The 24,198-nt window shown below is 38.9% G+C and overlaps 2 protein-coding genes and 1 long non-coding RNA gene across 16 annotated transcripts; 2 read left to right on the top strand and 1 right to left on the bottom strand.

The window, feature by feature from the left end:
• The first annotated feature begins 2,535 nt into the window (after positions 1-2,535).
• On the top strand, positions 2,536-4,246 carry LOC146473609 (uncharacterized). The gene has a single exon (XM_085118315.1). The coding sequence runs from the start codon at positions 3,024-3,026 to the stop codon at positions 3,450-3,452; it is 429 nt and encodes a 142-aa protein (XP_084974441.1). The 5' UTR covers positions 2,536-3,023; the 3' UTR covers positions 3,453-4,246.
• A 155-nt stretch (positions 4,247-4,401) lies between these two features.
• LOC146473608 (uncharacterized) lies at positions 4,402-17,857 on the top strand. 14 transcript variants are annotated; one of them, XR_014866385.1, is made up of 4 exons: positions 4,402-4,649; positions 14,450-14,511; positions 15,108-15,172; positions 17,720-17,857. It is a non-coding gene; the product is annotated as an uncharacterized LOC146473608 (long non-coding RNA). The 14 variants fall into 14 exon arrangements; XR_014866381.1 differs by lacking the exon at positions 14,450-14,511 and adding an exon at positions 9,374-9,434; XR_014866387.1 differs by lacking the exon at positions 14,450-14,511 and adding an exon at positions 9,374-9,448.
• LOC146473607 (uncharacterized) lies at positions 16,730-23,714 on the bottom strand. Its single transcript, XM_085118319.1, has 5 exons — positions 23,364-23,714; positions 21,300-22,470; positions 19,810-20,132; positions 18,956-19,140; positions 16,730-18,147 (listed from the first exon to the last, which is right to left on the bottom strand). Exons 2-5 carry the CDS (start codon positions 22,155-22,157, stop codon positions 17,690-17,692), a joined length of 1,824 nt encoding a protein of 607 aa, XP_084974445.1. The 5' UTR covers positions 22,158-22,470; positions 23,364-23,714; the 3' UTR covers positions 16,730-17,689.
• Positions 23,715-24,198: the final 484 nt, after the last annotated feature.

Raw genomic sequence — 24,198 nt, 5'->3', positions numbered from 1 at the left:
TGCTGTAGAAAGGCGAGATTTTGAGACGGTTTATTAAAATACTTGAGGAATTAGAGGGTTTTGTAAACGGGAGTGTAAGGAGCTGGGGTGCCAAGGTCTTCGACTTGCTCACCATTCAAATAAATCTTCTATAATTCAGTAGCTTTCAGTACCTTCAAAAAGAGAAGGGTGCTAAATTACGTAAAAAAAAAAAAAAAAATTGGTAGGGAAACCGTAAGGCGTAAGGAAGATAAATAGACAGATAAATCCGGGCTAAATCGTTTATTAGACATCATACCTCGTAGTCGTACAACTAAATTATGTACAATAACCCCCCCCCCCCCCCTCAAAAAAAAAAAAAAAAGATTAATTGCAATAAAAATATTTGAAATTTAAAATTTAGAATAAGTAACGATAAGGTTTTACATTACATTGCTAATAATAAAAGTTTTCCTTAAACGATCAGTGCGACAGACTGGAATGTCAAAACATCTCTTATTTCTCAAACACTGAGCGTAAGAGCTGGCCATAGGAGGTAGCAGGCTAGCCAACTTGTGATCTTCCTTGCTTACAATGTTGTTAAATAATTTGACAGATGGTGATTCACGTCTTGGCAGCGTACAAGGATTTGTATCGGAAAAGCCCGGAAGCGTGAGTGGATTCTTCCTATAAGAATGATGGACCTTCCAATTTAAACGGCCATAGAAATGATGCACCCCCTTCTGCGTATACTGAGTTTGAAAATTTGCTTCTTAGCTAATTTGTGTACGCTCTTTCAATTCCTTATTTCTTCAAAACCAAGAGAGAACTGTTTTCCGTGTTTACTTAAAAGTAGTCACGTGACCATCTGATTCGCTCGAAATAGCGCCTATTGTATCATCATGTACACAAAATCTTTTGGAATAGACCAATTTTGATGTATTAAAATTCTAGCTTAGCAACGTGGATTTAGGTGATAAAACAAAAGAAATTATTTATTCATCTCTGAACCTCACTGTAATTTCTGCTGTTTTATTCACCAAGCTAGAATTTTAATCAGCATCGAAATAAATCAGTCTATTGGACAAGAACAAAATGTTTCGTTACATCTTAATTGTTCTTGTAGAATTTCTTTCAATGTAGAATTCTTACCTCTCAGTTTGATTTGATTCCTGGCCGTTACAATAGCAAGACCTCCAATCAACACGCGTGATGTGTCACTCGCCTGTTGTCGCGCGCAAGCGATTGTCTCGCTACGTGCTGTCTGTCAGTGTGGCAGGAGTGTTGGCCAATCATTTATGAGGCCCTGCCAGGGGGGGCTCCCGTGTCGCTTGTCTGAATTTTTTAAAAAATGTCCCGTGTCGGTGTTTTGTCAGTGCTTCATGTCGCTGTCGGAAATAGTTTGTCCTTGTTGGAATTTAAGGTTAGGAAAAACGGTGCGTGATGCGGAAAATAGATCGCGAGCCGAGGTTCTTTATCACCTCAGACCCACACACGCTTACCTTGTGAAAAGGTCTGCTAAAATTGCAAATCAACGGTAAAAAAGTATATGGACGAAGGCTTCACCACTCGCGAGTCACGCCATCCTTCCGGATCGCTCTTGCTCGATTTTTCACTGTCTTTATTTTTATTGGTCAAACTTTTCCCTTGTTGGCCTTTACATCACACTAAAATAAGCGTAAAAACATATGAAATCACCGTTCTTTGTCGTTAATTCTCGGCCTTATTGTCACTGTCGGAGTTTCGTCGAGAAAAGTTGTCTTTTGTCGCGAATTTATTTCATGCGCTGTCGCCACTGTCGCTTGTCGGAATTTACCCTGGCAGGGCCTCATTTATTGTACACGATTCGCTCCCAAAGGACCTATTACAACAAAATGTCTCGTTACATCTTAGTTGTTCTTGCAGAATTTCTTTGAAGGTAGAATTCTTATTTCTCGGTTTAGTTTGCTTTTCTTTTGACTTGTTTTCTGGTTACAATATTAAAGAAAGGCCTCCAATCAACACGCGCGGTGTGTAACTCGCGTGTCCTTGTCACGCGCAAGCGGTTGTGTCTCGCTCGACGTGCTAAAAGCCATTGAAAGGGTCCGTATTCTCGCTTAATTTAATAATTGTAGAAGATAACAATTAACAGATAACAATAAGTGGTCAATCAATTTATTGTACACGATCTTTACTGATACGTGACGTGCCTTACTGCTCGCTCGTGGCTACAGGGGGTGCGCCTTATTCCGCTTATTAAGGTCTGTTTGCTAAAAAGCCTATGTGAATGTGATTCTGACAATTATCGCAAATCGTTTCGAAAAGAATATTTCGCAAATATGTTTGCTTTGCTGTTTTATGTTTTTGTATTGTTGTTAGCCAGATCAGAACCACGAGGCTAGAATCGGCTTTCGCCAGCCTTTGTTTACATGTTGACGTCACTCACGAGCGGCTTGTATTTTCGTGCAGCAGCGCGTTAAATTTTCGTATGTTCCACGAAAATATTAATTTCTAGCACGACTTGTGTGTATCAAGGCATGTTAATGCAGCGATGGTTTTTCTTCATCTTGCTAACTATTAAACGCGCGATATTAAGTCAGGAAAAACGTTTATATCCGAGACGACCTGGCTGCCCAAACAGAATTGATTAGAATAATCATCAAAAGTCAGGTAACTTATAAATTATTCATTTCTGGAAACAAAGAAGTTGTCACCCAAAACACGCACCTTACACTATCTGAAATCGAAACTTCTATCGAGTATCTGTGCATTGTTCAAGAATTCTGAGCCAGATCTGCTGTGTGGATCACTTCAAGGTCTTCAAGCGAAAACGAGGCCAGTCGATATTGAAACGTGTCAGTCAACACAATTTGGGACAGTGAAACTAGATATCACGCGTAAACTGGCGGGAAAGCTGTAGAAACTGTATCCGGAGAAGCGGGGCCAAAGAGACCAAGTTGACCTGCAAGATAACCTCTTAGGGGTAGCGAGTCTTCTGTGATCGATTGAAAAACTTCGAACCACGAACTGACTAAGGTAACAAATCCCAGACAACTGATCATCAACGTCGATCGAAGAAAACGAAAATGTCGCTTTTAGACAGACCAACTGCCATGACGAGCTGGGAACAAGAAGCTGTCCAAGATCTTGACTGTGTTTACCAATCAAAGGCAATTCCCGACCGCGGCGACATCGATGCGGTGTGGCAAAGTATGTACGAGAAGGGACTTGGAAGGAAGGTCAGTCAGTATTCCCTTCCACCTCAGGCTGCTAGCGAGTTAAAAACGGACAGTCTAGAGGCAGGTGCGCCCCCTCACGAAATATCTGTCGAACAGAAAGTAGAGAAGACCGAGAAGAAACCTAAAGATCTAGCCACGGTGCACCTGGAAAGAGCGCTGAATTTAGGAAAAGTGGGGAAAGATGATCTCGATGGAAGACGATGGAGGAAACGAACCTACTCCAACAGCTCAACAGGCGAACCAAGCCATGTAGAACACCATGAAGGAAAACATTGACCCGTCGAAAAAACCTTTTAAATTTAGCAAATATGGAACAGAACTCAACTCAGTAATTATAAACACCGGATTATAAAGGCATTGTCTTTCGATCAAACCGGCTATCTAACTGTTAAAAAGGTTTATTTAAGACGTTGATCACCGTGCGAAAAAATAATGTTTTAAGCAGACTTTCTGAAGCGTGTACTGTATTTCCAATTTTATCTTTCTCTGAAGATGAATTAGGGTAATTTGCATGTAAGCGAGTTGTTTTTTGGCAACGGGGGTTCCTGAGGGTTAAAAACCGATTTGCTTGTTGTGAAAATGACTGGTCACGTACGAGTCGCAGTGATCGACTGTCATTGGTTAGCTTCAGGTAATTTGTACATCCGACCGTACCGATTTAATTAATTTATTTTCTCCAGGGCACGAAAACAAACGGAACGAACAACAAATAGGACAAAGTAATAAAATTAGGCCAGTTGATTTTAGAACTACGTGTCTAGCTTGTTTTTAGTTTATGGATGCAGCGAGACTTTTTTTTATTTCCAGTCGTGCAACAACTCATTTCATGTCGTTATTGACAAGGCATACTTGAAACATGTAAATTTGTCAAACATGTTTACAAGTAGTATTTAATGGCCTAGTGCGACCAGCTATCAGTTACCCGTGTAATACTAATACAGAGAAAAAAAAACAAAACAATTATATCTGTAAAAATAACATGCGTGAATATTCTCAGGTCAAAAGCATTATTTGTTGATGTTACCGACTTTGTTGCAAATTACCAATTAAAAAAGTGTACTATTCTTGGCTTTTTTGACGCTTTAACGTGTGATCTTTGATATTTGACCTTTTTCTGTAATTGAATTTTTTCAACTTGATCTAAATTCAAGTTGATTGTTCCGGATCCAACACTTGCGAAACAACGTGTCAGCGGCTTGTCACGGAAGGGCTCAAGGAATTATCTCGGTTGCTGTTGACAGTTTTCGACAGAGTCCTGAATTTACGGTCGAATTTGCGTGCTTTTAGCTTTTGTAGCCGTTGCTTTTTAACTTTCAGTGGTTAATATACATCTTAGAAAATCTTGCTGGGATTCTTAATATCTCAATGGTCTTGAATCTCCTCCGGTTACTACGAACTGGCTTCTTCTAAACTTCGAATGGCCTGCCGGTTGGGTCAGGAAGAAGATCTGCCTGTGCAGGGCCGGGACGATAAGTAAGGTGACATAAGTCAGGTAACTTTTTCTGTTTATTTAATTTGAAGGAGTTTACTCTTAGCACGAGTCAAGCTCGAGCCCTAGTCAAGTTCGAGTCACGAGCCAAGTTCGAGTCAGGGTCCAACTTTTATTTTCCTTCTTCTTATAATAATTATTATGTCTTCTGGTTGTTATTCTCTTTTATATAAGCTTAATTATGTGCTTGTGGAAACGGAAAAAAAATTAACTTTCAGGTTTGCAACATTTTTCGTTATCAATCGCTAGAGCCATTACCGCTGTGACTCGCTGCTACTGTGGAAAGATAATACCACTCCGTTAGTGTTCATAAATTTCTTAGGAGGATTAAGACCTGCAGGTAGCTGCATACACCTGAAGCAGAGATCCCATTTCCACGACTGAGAAAACGGACGGTGATGAAGTATTATACCTGCCTGACTCAAGCGATATTTTGTTGCGTACACAGGACACCCAGGATAACATCGGTGTGTGACAAATGCAGACTGCAGACTTGCAGACTCAACATACTGGCCTTTCCCAATTCTTTTAAAAAATGATATTGTGCTAGACTACGAGTAGTCCCCCATTTTTCCTCAGGGATAGTAGGACGAGCGAAACGCGAGCGCGTGAAAATCACCCCATGCGAGAAAAGGCGACACGCGGCGGGGAGAGAGAAAAATGAGGGACTACAGACAAAGCCCAAGCGCGTTGCTCTCGCAAGGCAAAACTCTGATTGGCTCTTCCATGGCAATCTGTCAACATCTGTCAAACAAAGTATGAATGACGTCAGACTGTCTGGCGTCGTCTGAAAAAAATTTGCATACATTGGAAAAAATATGCGTGCATGATCAAATTTCAACTGCAATGTTCATCAATATTCACTGGATACAGAACTATCTCTCCAGAATCTTTTCCCTTTCTTTTAGAAATCTTTTTTGTGAAAGATTGAATTGTGTGGTTCCAGAAAATATCCATACCCCCACCATGGAGGGAATTGGAAATTCCAGAGGGGTGGGGGGGGTCAATGGCCCAGGAAATTCCAGAGAGGAGGAGGGGTGAATGGTTGGATAAGTTTCCAGAGGGTCAACTTCACGTTCATGTCAGACATAAATGTTTAAAATTGTAACTTACCAACTTTGCAACTTCGTAGATCTTTCTTGAAGACATTACTTTGTTTAACTGTTTTAAAGAAACCCTTGTTACAATAAAAACATGTTTCCCTTCTCTGAAAAGCCTTTGTAAGCAAAGTACTCCAACTGAGACAAGAAATCTATGTCTGCGTTGCGTGACGATCGGTTATTATAAAACTGTTGTTTGTGAATCTTTCTTGCGTAGAAAAATATTGTTCATTGGCAACAATTGAATTTGTATCAATGTTTAAAAGGGAAAATTTTGTGTGGCTATAAAGTGAAAGCCCCAATTCTGCATAAAACATTGAAATATTTGCTTGTTATTTTTGTATGCTGTGTAGAGTTACGGGCAAAGGTCAATTCCCGCGGTCAATTATAACTGGTTTGTCAAAACTGACCCGTGTTAAAACTTATTTTGTCCAAAGTATTTCAAATCAAAGTCCAAAACTTTTAACTGAATTTCTAGGCCAAAATTGAACAAAATGGAGCCAATTCGACATTCTTTTAATGCGTTATTGATTTCATACAAAATTCGCATAAGAACGTGAACATGCTAATTTCGTTTTGCGGCTCCATTTCGTCTGCGGTTTCAAGTTACGATCTGAAAGCTCTATTTGTCTCCCTGCGCTGCTAATGCTTATTTTGTCCATGCTATTCTGATTCAATAGGAAAACTATTGACTAAGATAACTAGACTGAATGATTACCAGGAGAAAAATCGATTAATGCGTGGTTCAATTCTACTTGTTACCATCCCCCCCCCCCCCCCCCCGGGCACACCCCCGGGCATTTGTGTACTTGACGTCCTATTCCCCACCCCCGGGCACACAGAAAGAGACAATTCCCCACCCCCGGGACCCATGACATGGACTAAAAATAAACTGCTTCATTTTGATGATTTATTTCTTTATTTAAACAAAACCAGGAATCTGAAAAATCCTAAACTTTTAGAACAATTAACTCCCTTCCGAAGTAAAGCGAATATTATAAAACTCGACACACACACACTAATACACCAGGAGGGCGTGTCAACCAAACTGCCTTGAAAATTGAAATGTATCTCTACAAAACAACTCTTAAATTCCTAGAAACAATATGGAATAACGTCTTTTGTATTTTCAGTGCAGATAAATTGCTTTTCTACAAGAAGATCAAACTGTTTAACTCAGTATATTTACAACATTAAAACTGCGCCTGAGGGGGGTCCTATGTGAAATTCCCTCCGTGGTGGGGGTATGGATATTTTCTGGAACCACACATTGAAGAAATTACACGTTTTGTGGCCACGGTAAAATAATTTTCCGTGGGAAATAAATTCATCGAACACGACAGCGCTGCACACCCGTTGCACATTAGGTCGCGTCAGAAATAGATTTTCAACCGCAAACTAGCCTGTGGAACTACGAAAAGAAACAGCCGCGAAGAATTTGTGTCTGGGTTTTCTTTCACTTGCAATAAATATCCACTGCAGTTTCTCGATGACAAGGGCAATGACAGTTCAATGCGAGAAGGAATCCCATTGGATGCGCTTAATTGAGTTAGAACGTGATACGATCTTTCACACTTCAAAATCAGTCGGCTGTGAAGGGTCAAAAGCTTGGGCTTTGTCTGTAGTCCCTCATTTTTCTCTCTCCCCGCTGCGTGTCGCCTTTTCTCGCATTGGGTGATTTTCACGCAGGCTCGCGTTTTGCTTGCCCTACTATCCCTGAGGGAAAATGGGGGACTATTCGTAGTCTAATATTGTGCAACCTCTGCCATTCCACATCATGTGCTGTCCGCTTTCTACACTTAAAGAATACTTCCTACTTTCATGGTTGTCCTTCAGGAATAAAATTCATATGTGCGCCAGTTTTGAGAAAACCTTGTCAAACTTCATGTATATATCAATTGACAGCATAATAAGGGTTAGTTTCTAACAAAAATAAAATTTTAGTGATTTTTTTTACATTCTAAATTATCACGATCGGGTAAACTTGCCAACAACCGAGGCCTGTTGGGTTGAATTTATCTAGGGTATCGGAAGCCTCGCAAGAACAAAATAGCTGCACAGCGTTATTCACAGGACATTAATCAGGCTTTTTCGATATTTTGATTGGTTATCAAGATAGACGAGTTAGAATAGCAAAAAATTATGTAGATGTGTTGCTCAAGTGGTCGCCATGCTGAAGTTAGTTTGAATTTAAAAATTCCTGTGCGAGATTTTAACTCGTAAAATTTTGTTAACAACACATGCCTCCAAAGGGGATTATATCACCCTGTAATGCCCCGAGCCATTGAATCAGCAACACTCCGTGGAATTAACAACACTAGCACATAATTTTTGTTAAATTCCAAAGTAGCGAAAATCCAGAAATATGCAGGTCGGCAAGTCTTCAAACCTCCAAGTCTGCAGTCTGCATTTGTCGCACACCGGGTAGAATAGAATCTTTACCCTTTCATGGGCAAATGTAGATGGCCACAGGAATTTTTAATTTTCCCAACACATGGATTTCACAAGGCATAGTGACTGAAACAACACTGGACAAACTCTTTTCAGGGAAATTGTAGATAGCAAGAATGAATGAGGACTGCAGTTAATTTGCTACTGAACAATGAATTCTCGCGATCGTGTTGACAATAATCAGTTTAATGCTTCGAACATCAGTTGGCGCATCATTATGAAAGCAAGAATCACGATCGCAGCCTTTGATAAAGACAAAAACGAAGCAAAAGAAAAAAAGAAAACAGAAAAAATGGAACCTGACTCGAACTTGACTTGTTACTTGAACTTGACTCAGGCTCCAACTTGACTTGTACAACGAGCAAACTCAATTTGAAGTGTTTAATGCTTTAAAGCTTAACCCTCTTATCTTTTTGCAAGATGCTAGCTGATGCCTGCCAACCCTTCTCAATGCCAGTCAAATGCCCAGTGAGATTTTCATCTGCACATTACTTATGTTGAAACTTAGGTTTCTAAACAGGACCATTGATTCCCCAACATTGCTGAAGATGTTCTGATGACTACCAAATGTGGCCGAAATTGCCCGAAGATTTCCAAAATTGCATACAGAAAAATATAGAACTGTAACTATGGCTAACAAAACTTGTGGAGTCATTTACAGGACTAATTTTTTTGTTGTTGAACTGAATCAAATCCTGCATGCTGACTGGAACTATAAGTAGTCGGGATCTGTGAGTCAGGCATAAGAAACTGGCACAATTGCCCGTAAGACTGGTCAATGTTTTTGAATCACAGGTACTAGCCTAATGTCCATAATGTGTGAACTCTAATCAATTGTTTGCTGTTGTTTATGAGGGATTGTATGAGAGAAGTGTATAAATAGTTAACTATGGGACTTATGCAGTGAGGCTGCAGTCCACAAGTTTCTCTTTAATTTCTCAAAAATTGATGTTGTTTGAAATTCTAAAGCATTTGCTGAAATGTTGCTCGCAATTAAGTAGTCAGGATCTGTGCAATAATGTACTGTATATACTGAGCCATAATCTCATGTACATCGAGGCAGAAAAATATCTAGTGCCTAATAGTGAGATGACATGCATTCAAATATAGAATACCTACAGTAGAATAAACAATGTTTTTAAAGTTTTTTTTCCTAGATCCATGTGCGAATGGAATTCTTTGCCCTCTGCAGATGGTAAATTCTGTACCATTGCAAAGGTTTGAAACTACATGTATGTTAACAAATTTTTCTTTTATTAAGTTATTTATTATGTAATCTACATTTATTTTTAAGAAAGTTTCATTTATCAAGGTAATTTACTATGTAACAATTATAATAATGATGATGATGATGATGATGATGATGATGATGATGATTATGATGATGATGATAATAATAATAATAATGGTATTGTGTTTGTCTTGTTCCGCCTTGACTTGCTGCAGCTATTTGTGGGGCATAGTAGCAAGCCACTACTCATGGTATGTTTTGAAAATAAACATTTATTTGATTGATTGGTTAAATAACAACTTTCGTGATTTTGCAAGTGGGCTCTGACTATCCCTGGTGAAAATCTTTTGAGGATCTTTAAAGATCCTCAAAGATCTTCATGAAGATCTTCGAGGATCCTTATGAAGATCTTTAAGGATCCTTAAACAATCTTGCAAAGATCTTTAAGGATCCTCAAAAATCCTTGCCAAGATCCTTAAGGATCCTCAACTTTCTTGCCAAGATCCTTGAAGATCTTGGCCAAGATCTTTGAGGATCCTCAAAGATCCTTAAGGATCCTTGCAGATCTTGCCAGGATCTTTGAGGATCTGCAAAGATCCTTTGCAGAACTTGCCAAGATCTTTGAGGATCTTCAATTATGTCGCCAAAGATCTTAAAAGGATTTTCAAGGATCCTTTGCAGACCTTTTCAAGATCTTTGAGGATCTTCAATAACCTTGCCAAAGATCTTCAAGGATCCTACAGGATCCTTTGCAGCTCTTGCCAAGATCTTTGAAGATCTTCAATAATCTTGCAAAAGATCTTCAAGGATCTTGAATGAACCTTTTCAAGATCTTGTACTACTTTGAACTTTCCAAAATCACAAAAACATTTGTGACTGAAATTTCCGGTGAGTCTCAGAATAAGCTGTTGAGAATGTACATGTAGTATGTAGATGAAAAAGAACATCAGCATGTCATAAAAGGGATAATTTTATTGAACAATCCCTAACTTATTTTAGTTAAGATTCAGGAATTTATTTGTATATAAATGTAGGTCTACAATGCTAAATCAATACAAAATAACTTGTGTAAATAAAATCAGAAATAGAAACATAACTTTTAATATGTATTGTGAAAGAATAATATTCAGCAGATGGATATTTTACCTCAACCATGATGGACAAAATTTTGACTACAACATGAAGCCTGGGTGATCACGATCCTAATGTTAATGTACAAGAAACTGTAATAATTTTTATTCTAAAATTTGGTTTGACAATTGCCAGTGAAAACGTTTGTACAAGAAAACATAATAACAGAAAAACAATAACTTATATTAGCAAGCTCTGATTATGTACAAAAGTTCTTATGACAAGGCTACACAGTACAACAAATTTCAACAGATGTTGTTCACAACATTAGTGCAAGTCAAAATCCCTCTCTAAATTATCAGCCTTTAACAAAACTTAAAAGTTACTGCCTTGTCTGCACAACTTTAACACATTTACAGTGGCTCAGAAAAATTGTAGTTTTTCCCTCGTGATGACCCACAAAATGTGGAATAACTATATTCTAGATAATGAATAATGTAACAAAACAGTGCAATCACAACATCAGCAAATGTTGTGCTACTATAAAAATTTGATAGGCATAATAATTGTGCAAGCACAGTGCTAAAAGACAAAAAAGTACCAATTTGCTTGTAATTTACATGACCAAGGCTCAAAGTTACAAAATTTTTTATTTTTTCATTGTTCCTGAGTAGTATATATAGTAGTAGAAGTCACAATTCATAACCATACTTAATCAGTTAAAAATAGGCTCCCCTGCTTACAAGTGACTTAGCTTATTGAGCAGGATTTGGTGACTTCACACACTCTGAAGCGGCAGTCTTGGGTATCGGCCTTGACAACAACATTGAGTTGAAGATCTACAGCAAAAAGAGAAAAAATCATGCACTTTAGTCAGTTCTTCTGTGTGATTACAGTGTTCACATTCGTTTTTAACTGATGGTGCCATTTTATTGTACATGTGGGCATTATAATACTCCACCAAATGACCTTCAACCTTAATCAAATCACAGGCAAATTAAAGTAATGTTATACTCGATCGAATAAGTCACCACACAAATAAAGCTTGCAATTGATTCTCAGTACAACTACAATCATCTGATTGTTCATTTCAACTAGCGCTACAACTACAAACTTGCCCCATAAAAACGTTTGTAAATGTTTTATTTTAAAAATAAATAGGAAATGGCTACCTCGACAACCGAGATCAGATGAATTTGTAGCTAAATTCACAGAAGCACATGCATTCATTTGGTTTAATTGTGCATCACATTTTCAAGCCAGTCTTTTATCAAAATCATTGATATTAAAGCCTACCTGTTTCTAAAGAGTAGTTGTCCACGATTTGTTGCTTAAAGCCATCATTTTCTAGCTTAAAAGAAGAAAAAACCGAGGAAATGTGCCTTGTTTTCTTGAGTGCTGCAAAAATCCAAAAGAAACGGTCTTTCTGCGAGCCTGCAGTGTATAGCTGCTGACCAAATTTGGCTTTGCTCGTGCCCAGTCTTCCAAGTCTGATGGAAATCCAAGATGGCTGCCGCTCTTGGCCCGGTGGTTTCCTTGTTTCCTTTATAAAAGAAGTATTGTGCAAGAAAGCGACAGGGTAATCATTTGATGAAGACTGTGAGCAAAATTTTAGCTATTGGAAATCACTCTTTATTTATAAGAATGAATTACTGAGTCTGAGTATCACTAAGACACTATCATGCTGCATGACAAGCACTGATCAGACAATCAGCTGAGTAAACTTATTTATTTGTCTATTGAATTATATCCTTTGGTGGGAAGCCATATAAAGCAGGAATCTTGGTGCAACATATCACAAATTTAAATTGCCAAAACGAAATTCCATATTCCACGTACCCGTTTCTCTGAGACATCCAAGCAATAGTTCCAAGCAAAAAACCAGCAGTATTGATGACATTGCATTATTGCAACTTTCAGAGTTTTAGTCAACAGTCTGTACTTTCCAACACCTTTAAGGTATAATTATTTACTCTGGAAGCTCAAACTCAGTAGAAACAGAAATTTTGATTCTTAATTTTAAAAGTGTTTGTTACTAAAGCGGGCAGATCTGTGTGACTTTCTTTCGAACAAACTATTTTAACTCTATATCTTCATCAAGAAACCACAAACGCTCAAATTTGCTGCCTCCACCTGCCCTTTCATCCCACAAGCTCAGGAGCAATAACCGTTTTATAATTCCGGTGTGCAAGACCAATCGTTAAAAGAACTCTTTTATTATTAGTCATTAGTAGTAGTATGTAGTTTTTTAAATAAATTATGTCCTTTTTCCTCTCGCAGAGTTCTATGCATTCTTTTTTATTATATGTTATCTGTAATTATTAAATTTTTTGTATATTTTGTATATATATTTATGTTTTTCAGTTTCATACAATTTAATTATTTGTACACGCAATTCAGTCTTTGGACTGCGAAGTGTATTTGAATAAACGGTCTTATTGATTAATAAAATAAATTACCAAATGCCTACACTGTAATTGCAAGTGTAATGGCCTTTTATTTTCCATCACCTTTTTTTTCTATTTATCATAGGGGTCTTGCAAACATCCTCATTAAATCCTTGAAGCTCATGAAGGATCCTGGCAAAGGTCTTTGCAAGATCCTTACTATCAAGGATCCTTTTAAGATCCGTCAAAGATAATTCAGCTTAATTTAAAAATCCTTTAGGAGCCCTGAGGATCCGGACAAAGATCTTTGCAAGATCTTCGAAGGATCCTTATTAAATTGTTGAAGATTTTGGCAAAGATCTCTTGCAAGATCTTTGAAAGGATCTTTTAAAGATTCTTCAAAGATCCTCATTAAATCCTTGAGGATCCTGGCAAAGATCTTTGTAGGATCTGCAAAAGGATCTTTCTAAGATTCTTTAAAGATCCTCATTAAATCGTTGAGGATCCTGGCAAAGATCTTGGCAAGATCTTTAAAAGGATCTTTCTAAGATTCTTTAAAGATCCTCATTAAATCCTTGAGGATCCTGGCAAAGATCTTTGCAAGATCTTTAAAAGGATCTTTGTAAGATTCTTCAAAGATCCTCATTAAATCCTTGAGGATCCTGAAGGATCAATGCAAAGATCTTTGCAAGATCTTTAAAAGGATCTTTGTAAGATTCTTCAAAGATCCTCATCAAATCTTTGAGGATCTTGAAGGATCCTTGCAAAGATCTTTGCAGGAATCTTTGCAAGGATCTTACAAAGATCCTTGCAAGATCCTTGCAAGATCCTTACCAATTCCTTGAGGATCTTTGCAGATAGTATAACAAGATCTTGCATATGCAGGATCTTTGAAGATCTTTGGAGGATCTTCAAAGATCCTATAAGGATCCTTTGAGGATCTTTATCTTTAAAGATCTTTGGCAGGTCTTTGAAGATCTTTAAAGATCCTTGAAGATCCTGTGAGGTTTTTCACCAGGGATATAAACTTGTACTTTTAGGCTGGTTATATGAGTCCAGAACTTGTAAGCTAGTTTTTCAAACATGATTTTGTGTAATATTTACCAATTTCCTACATTGTAAAATGCCATTAACATCCAGTATAAGGCTCAGCTGCATAAAAAATTGGCTTAACATATTAAGTTCCTCACAAGGACAAAATGGTGCTCAGAAAGTAAAAAGTTGATCAAAATGAAAAACGTTGCCCCAAATATGAAAAGTTGCCATTAATGACTTATTATGGACATAATTTAACTTATGCGTCATCTTTCCCACTTCAGGTGGCTGTATAGTTGGTGGTATTATTGTCTGTGGGAAGATAAAGCTTGTACAGACAATACCTGTGCAGCCATTCAAGCCAATGTCACCTGCCAAAATACATAATTTTTGCATAGCCATTTTCAGATGGGGTCTTTAAAATGGTCATGCCAGTTTTCATACCTGAAGTGGTGAATTGGATTTTATTTTTTGTGGTCAATGATACTTGTAGTTTTACTTTTTGAAAGACCTTAATGACTGCCACTCATTTTTTTTTATATATCGATCAATGTGGCAAATGAAAGCTGAGGTTTGTGTTGGAAATAGGATAGAATGTCCAAAAAAAGAAGAAAAAAAAAAAGTTGTGAATTCCCTTTTATGTGTTAAATTACTTTGAATTCATAAACAAACTCAGGGGTTTGGCATTAATGGCCAACCATCGGGCAAATTGAACATCTGTGAACACAACTTTGCCTGACTGCTTAAACATCTCAACCAACGCATTTAATAAGAGACCATATCTAAGTTAACTGCCCTGCCCAGGTGCAATAACCTTTTGCTGATCACTATTCAAAATCTTAATGAAATTAAGTTGGGACCCTGGGATCATATTAGAGCTTGAGACATTATAACTTTATGCGTTATACAATCAAAATATGTGGCTATGTGAAAGTCAGTTGCTCGTGCCAGCAATTTTCTAGTTTGAAATGAAATGTCATTATCTAATACTATTCCAATTTAATTTCCCCAATGGTGCATTATGTAGTTACTATTAGGGCACAGTTAAATTTCTTTGAAAAATTTCCACATTATTCCGTCAGACTGACATTTTTGTTGGAAATTAATACTGTCTTTAAATGTTTGTCAAATGAATTGATTAGTTTTTCTGGTTTTGTTTTGTTTAAGATCCCAGTGGAGGTGCATGCAATGGTCAGTCCAAGCCTGGTTTCTACATCATGCTGTTTCCTTAGGTAAGAAATTATTGCAACTCCACTTCACATTTCAATAAATTTAAGGAAATGTTTTAGAACAAATTCTGGGTCAACAAGCCTTCTGCATTTGACTTGCATTCCATCCAGCATTTGTGGGGCAGGGGGCTATTAGTAGTTCAGCATCCACTGTGTGGGCTGCCTGTGGCTCTTTTGCAACTGTAACATTTATCGCAGTAAGCATTACAGTGCTCGGTTGAGGATGATTATGTTGATGCCCGTTGATTAATCTCAAAACTGAAAACCTATAATAATTGTACTCTATAAATTATAATACTTTTAATCCCCCACTTCTTTTGTTACATTTATTATTGGCTGCCATCTACAGTAATTTGCTTTCGAATCAGACTTTGCGTTTTATTTTTCAATTCACCTGTAATAGTGTAACCTATTTTTTGTCTTAACCAGTATCGATTAGTTTTCGCTTTATATGCGGATAGTCTTGATGTCTGCACTGTATCACTATGATTTTAGAGAACATTTTTATAAAATGAGTGAATAAATGAATAATTCTTTTACCAGTGACCTGTTCTTCCTGGCCTCAGCAATTTAAAATGTTTTAATTTTTACTCATCCTTGCTTGTTATAACTATCACTTTCTCCCTTACCCAGTAATTTTTTCTGTGAAACAAGTATGTTGTGGTCTGGCGAGAATTAATGATTATTAATGATTAAGTTTGCTAAAGGGCATATAGGCAGAGAGGATCTGAGTCACATTAACGACCACCTGTAAACTCAGTATCATTAGAAAAAATGACCTACAATTTTTGTCCCTCTTTTCTTCCCCCCCCCCCCCCACCCCTTGTCAATTATGCCTGTTTTCAGGGATGTTCAGTTGAGCTTTTTCAATTGGCCAGAAATGTAGCACAATTATTAAAATATTTCCATTCACACATGAAAGTTCATATCATTTTCACCCTCCTTCTACCTTTGTTGATCCTCTCCCTCCTCTTTACCTTGGGTCAGGCTTAATTAACCTGGTTGACTCTACCACTTGCCTAGGAGTTAAAATCGACAATAGACTGTCATGGTCTGTGCACATTGACTCTGTGAAGAAGTATTTCATACAAAAAGTTGGAGCATTAAAGAGAATGAGAATTCTTTAAACAGTCACTTGAGGAAACATACTTCAAATCTGTTATACCCAGCGAAACATATACTGTAGTTTTTCAGTTTGGGGAAATTGCTCACCCTTTCTAATGCATTCCCTGAACTCCATCCACGCAAGAGCTTCTCGTGTTATAAATAACCTTCAACCGTCACTGGCTGATGACACCTGTCTCATTAAATCGAATTGGTTACCCTTCTCTTTTTTTTACAAAAAGTCTGTTATTATGTTAATGCATAATGTGTACTAGCTTTGAAACTCTGAGCCAATCTACTGTATTTGTAAACTTTTCTCAAAAAAATGCAACTTCTAGGTCAACTCGCTTTCCCAATCAATTTAAAATCCTATTTATTAAGTTTAAATCTGATACTGGAAGAAACACTTTACAGTACAGAGGCCCTGTAATTTGGAATCTTTTAAATAGATCAGTTAAAGTGCCTGAAAAGTTTTATTCTTATAAGCAGATATTAAAGAAGCACGTCAGGGACGTTGCTTAGTTTTGTTTCAGCAAGGAAGCGACTTTGATCACCACGAAAAAAGATGATTTTATCTATTTTTAACCTTTTTAATCATTGGTTCTATTGTCTTAATTAAGTTCAGGTAAATCTAGTATAGAGGTATACATTGATTTCTCCTTGTACATAGTTCTTATCCTTTGTTTATATCTTTCGTGTTTGTAAAATTTTAAATTTTGTGTATAGTAGGTCCACATCAGCCGTTCGGCTGCCAATCCCCTGAATAACCTACTTACTACCTTCTAATATTTCTGTGGTGCTGCGTTTGGGGGAGTAGATACGGATGTTTGGTTTTATCAACAGCGTTGATAAGGTTATGTGGCCACCGTAAAGAGATTAAATTATTTTGAGTGCTACATGGGGTTCATGCTTGAGCATGATCCGAGCTTTCTCCGCTGCCTTGCACCTTGGAAGTTCCTTCCAGTTATTTTTCTCCATGAATTACAACTGGTTGCAGTCTTACTTATTCCCCTCCCCTCAGAATTCCATCGTTGCAGAGCCCCCCCCCCCCCCCCGCCCCCCTTAGAGAAAAAGGGAAAATATATTAACGTGTTTTCTTCTGCACTACTGTCCAGAATTGTTTCATCAATTATCAGACCAGCATCAGGCTCCAATGTATTAAGGTGACTCCCACTAAGAAGCATGCCTTCCCACTCCCCCCAAAGTTGGAAAGTAGGAAAATAGCATAACTGAATACAGGACACAGTTGTCACTCATACATTTTAATAATCAACAATTGCAAAACCCAGTCCTTATTAATACTTCACATTACTCCATGCAGTACACTTGCTAAGTAAGTCAGGTTTGTTATTACCTTTTATAATTTTTTGTCGCAAACCTTTCTAGAGAACACTTAACAATTTTTGCATTTCGCCTTTATTTTGACGCCAACTGCAAATGCCTCAGTGCGGCTACAGCAGACTGGAATCCAGCATTGTAGTCGGTCGCCACCTCCGAGTACTTCACTTCCGTTCTGTCATCTTTGAAGTTGTCATAGCGATCAGGACCGCCTACCAGTGCCCCGTACAACACATGCGCATTGGGACCAGCGTTGTGGTAGTTCCCCCAGTCACAGCGCGCAGGGGCTGATGGGCAGCTACTGGATCGGTGGTGTGGTCTTTGAGGCGGGTTCTTCCCAAAGCCGACTACGTAGCTGCGCCCGCTGTCTCCGAGCATGTAATGAATCTGCTTCTTTGCAAACTGTCTGTAAGGGATCGAGTTGAGGCCCAGGTCAGCGGCAAAAAGCGCCAGGAAAGCTGTATTGGCGGCGAAACGATTGGCGCCCCAGGCATCACGGAACGCAAGGCCTTTTGGCGTGCGTTTGATGGAGCCTCCTGTAATAAAAGATTGATTCATTTAAACTACGATAAAAGTTGTTGTTTTGTGATTAACTGATATTCGAATCAGAACCTTTCGTCAACTTGATTTATATATAGATAGCTCTAAGCAATTAATAGATAAGCTTTGACTCATGCCATTTCTCCTTCATCGCCATACGTTAATCGGCTGTTCAGCAGTTTGCTGTCGTGAATTAAAATTTGTTTTTGGAAGAGGGGTTTTTCAGTTTTTGTTCAAAATTCTGATTAATTATACTTCGTAATCATCATCAAAGAACGCTTGTTGCCGTTTTTATTCTGTTAAGTGGCCGAAAAATGTGGAGAAAACGTTAAGGAAAGATTCCTCCTTTTGGTACTGCGCATACTTTGTGCGCATCTTGGGATGGTCCGAGAAAGTCGGGTTTTTTTTTTACAACGGCGGTGCCTGCTAAAACATATTTTTGCGCGGGTTTATAACTGCGCGGGAAAAGCAGATCTTGGTAAGGGTTATTGGAATCTGAAAAGAAAATTAGGGGTAACCACCCATTTTTCAGAGATAATTTAGCTTAAAAGCTTCAATTTGGAAAAAAAAAATGCGATACATTGTTTTGTATTTTAGCGCTTTTTACAATTATTGTTTTTTAATTATCTCTGAAAAATGCGTGGTTATCCCCAATTTTCTTTTTGGATTGCAATAGCCCTTACCAAGATCTGCTTTTCCCGCATAGTCATAAACTGCGCAAAAATACTTCTGTATTAGGAAGCACCGTCCTTAGTAACTCTACCCAAAATTTTGGGAATTGCTTTACTTATGAGCCGCGCGTACCTGGTAACCAGTTCCTGAGATACTTCTGAAAAGCTTGGCTGTACGTAGTTTTCTTTGTAATCCCATAGAGAAGTAACTGCACTCCCGCAGTTTTATCGTCCCAGGAAAATGCCCAAGATGAAGTAAGGAAGAAATTTCTGTACATCATTTCGGCTTTTTCGAGGTAGCTCCTCTCGCGAGTGGCCCTAGAGAAACAAACACAAAAATCAATAGACTATAAAATCTAGGTTCTTTCGGAATCTACGTATTCTGTTTCAGTTCGAAATGAATTGAATTATTATAGTATTCCGATCAGGAGCAGAATGAACGGAATACCTTGCGTTCTTATGCAAAGGTCTGGTTAATGAGAATAGGCAGAATTGTGTTCTCTTGCGAACTGAAATACTGCATATTCTTTTGTTGACGAACTGGAATTAGATCGAGAATAGCCAGAATATCTCAAGAGAATGCGAAATAAGTTTTAAATGTAACGGAACCCTTGGGGACAGTGCGCCTTAATACTGTGGTATTTTTGTGTGATGTATGACTGTGCCGGAAAGCAGTTCTAAGCAAGGGCAATTGAAATCCAGAAAGGAAATTGGGGGTAACTACACGTTATAATTCCTTCATAACAACGTACGGCATTTTTAACAAAATGGGGCTTACTTAACTCTCACAAATGCGTGGTTTCCTCTAATTTTCTTTCTGGGATCTAACCTTGCTAATTTCTGTTTTCCTGCACAGTCATAAACCGCTCAAAAATAATCTAAACTTTTAGTAGGCACTGGTCTGAAAAATATGGGTTTCTTAACCACATCCCGAGATGCACAGAACGTATGCGCAGTAGCCAAAAGGAGGCATGTGCATATCCTTACTTAAAGAGCCAAATGGCGCCCCACACAAGTTCGTCCTTGTAGCCACCAGATTTGTAGAATTTCGCTGCCTTTGGAATGGAGTCGCTGTACTTTGCGCGGTATTTAAAAGCGAACTCGAATAACCCCTTTGCGTGCCGCAGTAGCTCCTGGGAATAAGTGGGATTGGACTTCCGGAAGGCAATCGAGCCCGCAGCCAAAGCAGCTGCCGTTTCAGCAGCAACATCGGACCCAGGCCTCTGAGCGGTAAGCTTGATAGCAGGTCGTGCCATGGTCATGTCCTCTGGTCTTCCCCAGTAGGCGTGGTCAGCTGCACCATCACCAACCTAATCGCGAAATCAGAAGTAAAAGGCTTGATCATATTACTTGAAGAACGAGGGGTTCAAGGGATAATATCCTGTAGTTCCATCTCTCAATGTAGCAGCGTAACAAACAGCAGTTCCTGCGTATTTCAACTTGCCATGTAACTGTCTCACAGTCATGAGATTAATCCCTCTGGAACTACAAACCAACAGCGACAGATCCCGGCGAAAAACGAGAGAGGCTTACCTCACAGACAGAGGTAAAACTTTGTCGGCAGGGAGCCGAAATGAATGTTAGTCATGAATCATTCTATTTTTTTTTTTTAACTTTTCCATCACAATGAGAGAAAATAACGGCTCTTTAAAGTTTCAATTGGAACGCAAGCATAAGTGTTTAATGGTTATATTTTTAAAACTAGTATACATGACATAGCACTTACAACTCTATCGTTGAAAAAGACAAGCGGTACTAGTTGAAATATTAGCCCAAATAAAATAGCTCTGTGCCGTAGTGTCAACCCTGCAATCAGTTTGGTTTTAAAAAAGGTCTCCCCTTCCTAGGAAAGCTAACTACCCTGTATCAGTAAGGGTCCCTGTACCAATAGTTCCTTTATCGCATGAGCGACCATTGAATGGTTCAGTCCTGAACGTGTAGTTGATGGCAATTGCGCTAGTGGGTACGATGGCCAAATGTTCGGTGATTTTCGCTTCACAAATACAGAGTTAACTAAATTGTCATCATATTTAATTATCGTTTTGGACAGTCGTTTCTAAGGACTGACTTTTGTCAAAATAAAGCGCTCTGCTCCCAACGAGCCCACGTCCCTCTAATGAGTTCTTAACGATTCAGGTGCTAATTTGTCAACCTGATCATCATGTGATGCTCAAAAAAACTCCAAGACGTCCTTGATTTTCTCGTCTAGCCTTCCACATTGTCATGTTTGTGAAAGTTGCATTATGATGTGGGTAATACAACTCCCCAAAACCCTCTGAGAAGGGAACTACCTCCCCTTTTAAAATGTAAGCCCTTCATTTGTTATCATTGTAGCGCAGGTCCTCAGAAGCCGAGACTGGTTGTATCAATTAAAATATCAACTTATAAAATTGTCGATTGTTTTTTTTTTTGTTTTTTGTTATGTTATTTTTTTTTACTATTCGCGTCGTGCTTAGTGTCACCAAGTGCCCTCTCACCTGTGCGTAAAACTCGTACTTGCTCGTGTGTGCCTTCATAAAGTAATCCAAGGGCCATTTGATGCAGTCCAACATGTTCTTCAGTTCACCAGCTGCCACATAAGCGTCGTTATACCTCAGTAGACCCCACGTGAGCACAGTAACGCTGTAAGCCATAGGAAGACCAAACTTAACAAAATCTCCTGCATCGTACCAGCCACCACTGAGGTCTACCCCAACCCCCGCGCCGTCTCGGAGTGTTGCACTTCCCCTCCAAGGTATGCGATTTGTGGCGGGAAGTCTTCCTGCGCGTTGCGCTTCATAGAACAGAATGGACTTTCGCAAAACTTCATTGTAGTTGTATGGACCAGGTGCTGGGGGGACGGTAGGTTTCGGTTGAATGACTCCACCACCGCCGCCGCCGCCGCCAGTATTCCCTCCTTCACCGCCTCCTGCTCCACCTCCTCCCCCTGTATTACCCCCGGCACCAGACCCAAGCCTCTGAAACACGGCAACACCTGAGGGAGCCGGCGAGTCTGTTACTGCTTTGGTTAGCACGACATCTGTCTTCAGCAAGTAGCCGGCACTGAGCTCCTTCTGCCAGGGTTTGTTGGTGATCACATATCGCTTGCGGTCCGAAGACACGGATTTAATGTCGCCGACCCAAGTCTGTAGCTTCAAAGCTGGCTTACTGAAGGTTAGGATGATGACCCAGCCGTTTGTGACCTTGGACTGGAGTTTGAAGCCGAAGCTGGCGGTGAATCCAGTGTTCCACTCGTTGACCACCGTCAAGCGCGACTGTTCTGCGCAGGCGTGGTTCGCGTAAAGGAGGAGACCCGTGAGAGAGGCAAAAATCATGTGCACCGAGCTGTATCCCATAATGCCGTTCTGTAAAATTTAGAAAGACCAATCACAAAAATGCAGGTTAGGACGTTTTGGAGTGTTGTATGTAAAACCGTGATTTTATGCCCGATTTACTTTGTTAGAAATTAAACATAAAATCGAATGGTCTCAATCATACTTAAAATTTATCTTCAAACAGGGTAAGACTTTCATTAGCGCAGATTAATCCCGCTTAAAAACTTGAACTTTCAGTGCAAAAAGATGTCTCCAAGTTAATGCAATGTTCTATTTTTCTTTCTTAAATCAACTAGTCTAAAAGAGTGAAGAGGAGAAAATCATCTTTGCTAAACTTAAAGTGCCTATAACCCCAAAAAGTTTTTTTGGCCCAAATAAATCTTTGTATTATACTGAGCGAAATCCCACAAAAAGTTTTGTTTTTGGTTAAAACCTCGATTTTTTATGAGCCGTCGAAGTTGGGTTGGCGTGTGTCACCGCCGCGTCAAAGGGAGACTGGCACTAGTGACATCATTCCAGGAGATTCCGAACCGCGTCGCTCAATCACTGCTCAAGCTTAAGCGGCAGTCACTCGCGTACTCATTGCATATTGGCGAAAAAAAAACCTTTATTCATCCTACTTGGGTAAAACACTTACGTTTATTTGATAATGGCCTCGAACGAATTTTGTTTTGACTCCAGTTCGGATTCAGAAGTCTCTGAAATCGCGGATTACGAATTAGAAGTTTAGGATTCATCACGACGCAAGCGATCAATCCAGCGATACAGACTAAAAGGTCAGAGCACACATGTGAGAACTGATTGGGCTGCCAATGTGCTCGTTTGGATTGAATCCAATCGACCCATTTCTTTCTCCTTTTTCTTTTCTGTGGGTCGTCACTTCCATAAAAAGGTATCGGATGACGCTTTATACCTTTGTCCTTGTCCCTAACGTTACTACAGCCAAAAGCAACACATGTTTCTGGCATTTTTACACAACAACAACGCTCACGAGCGACCAAGTGAATCACCTATCTCCGAGAATGACGTCACAAAATGTACTCGACCGAGACCCTTTTGGTTGATTCTGCGGCCCGGTAATGTTTTTCACAAGTGTAATTTTTGCCGACTTTGACCGCTCATAAAAAAACGAGGTTTTAACCAAAAAGAAAAATTTTTTGCGGCATTTTGCTCAGTATAATACAAGGATTTATTTGGGTCAAAAATTTTTTTGGGGGTTATAGGCACTTTAACTTTAAGAATATGAGTGATTTAGGAGTCGAGGCGTTAAAACAAATTCTGTCATGAAAGTTTACTCAAGGAAACAAAAACGAAAAACGCCGATGGCTTGCTAATAAACCGCAAGGAAATAAGAATGATTACAAAGGGAATGTTCACTGACATGTTAATTCGGTAGTTATATACAGCGGCACAACTGAAGAGCCTGCCGCACAGTTGTATCAATATACAAGTTTTAACTTTGCTTTCCACCGTTGTGATAGAAAATGATTACATTGCGTAAAGATTAGTCTTTTAAAAAAATGCCTGTCTTCTGCTGTAAAACTAACTCCATGCAGTTGAATCACCTTAAATAAACCAACCACCATGCATAAAACTAGGGACGCATAGAAGGGATGGTCGCAAAAGGTGTTAAGATATCTCTATTAATATAAGGGGGAGGAGGAAAAGAATTCAGTAAACGATTTCGCAGTATATGAGCTGGTCTCTGGATAAAATTGACAAATGATCTGACTCAAATTAAAGCTCTTCAAGAGCTCAGTTCAGTTCAGTTTATTTTTTCTTCCATTATTCTTGCATATCGTCCTAAGATAAATATATCTTAAAATATAAAAGATAAATAAATAGCAAAAGAGGGAGAAACATGTGGCGAGGATGCCCATGGAGAAACCATTGAATACGAGTTACATGCTCCTCATAAAAATTACAACTTTGAAATCCATATTTTAGGCGTAGCTTATTTGATTTATCAAGAGCACATCCCTAAAGTTTGCTGGCCGCCGCTTTGTGTGTTAATAACACCACTTGATATGTTAGGTTACTGTACGATTCTAACTCAAATCTG

This window comes from Pavona decussata, unplaced genomic scaffold (assembly GCF_977016875.1).
Source record: "Pavona decussata unplaced genomic scaffold, jaPavDecu1.1 SCAFFOLD_93, whole genome shotgun sequence".
Classification (NCBI taxonomy): domain Eukaryota; kingdom Metazoa; phylum Cnidaria; class Anthozoa; order Scleractinia; family Agariciidae; genus Pavona; species Pavona decussata.
Note: the sequence above shows the minus strand (reverse complement) of the source record. Positions and strands in the feature narration are given on the sequence as shown.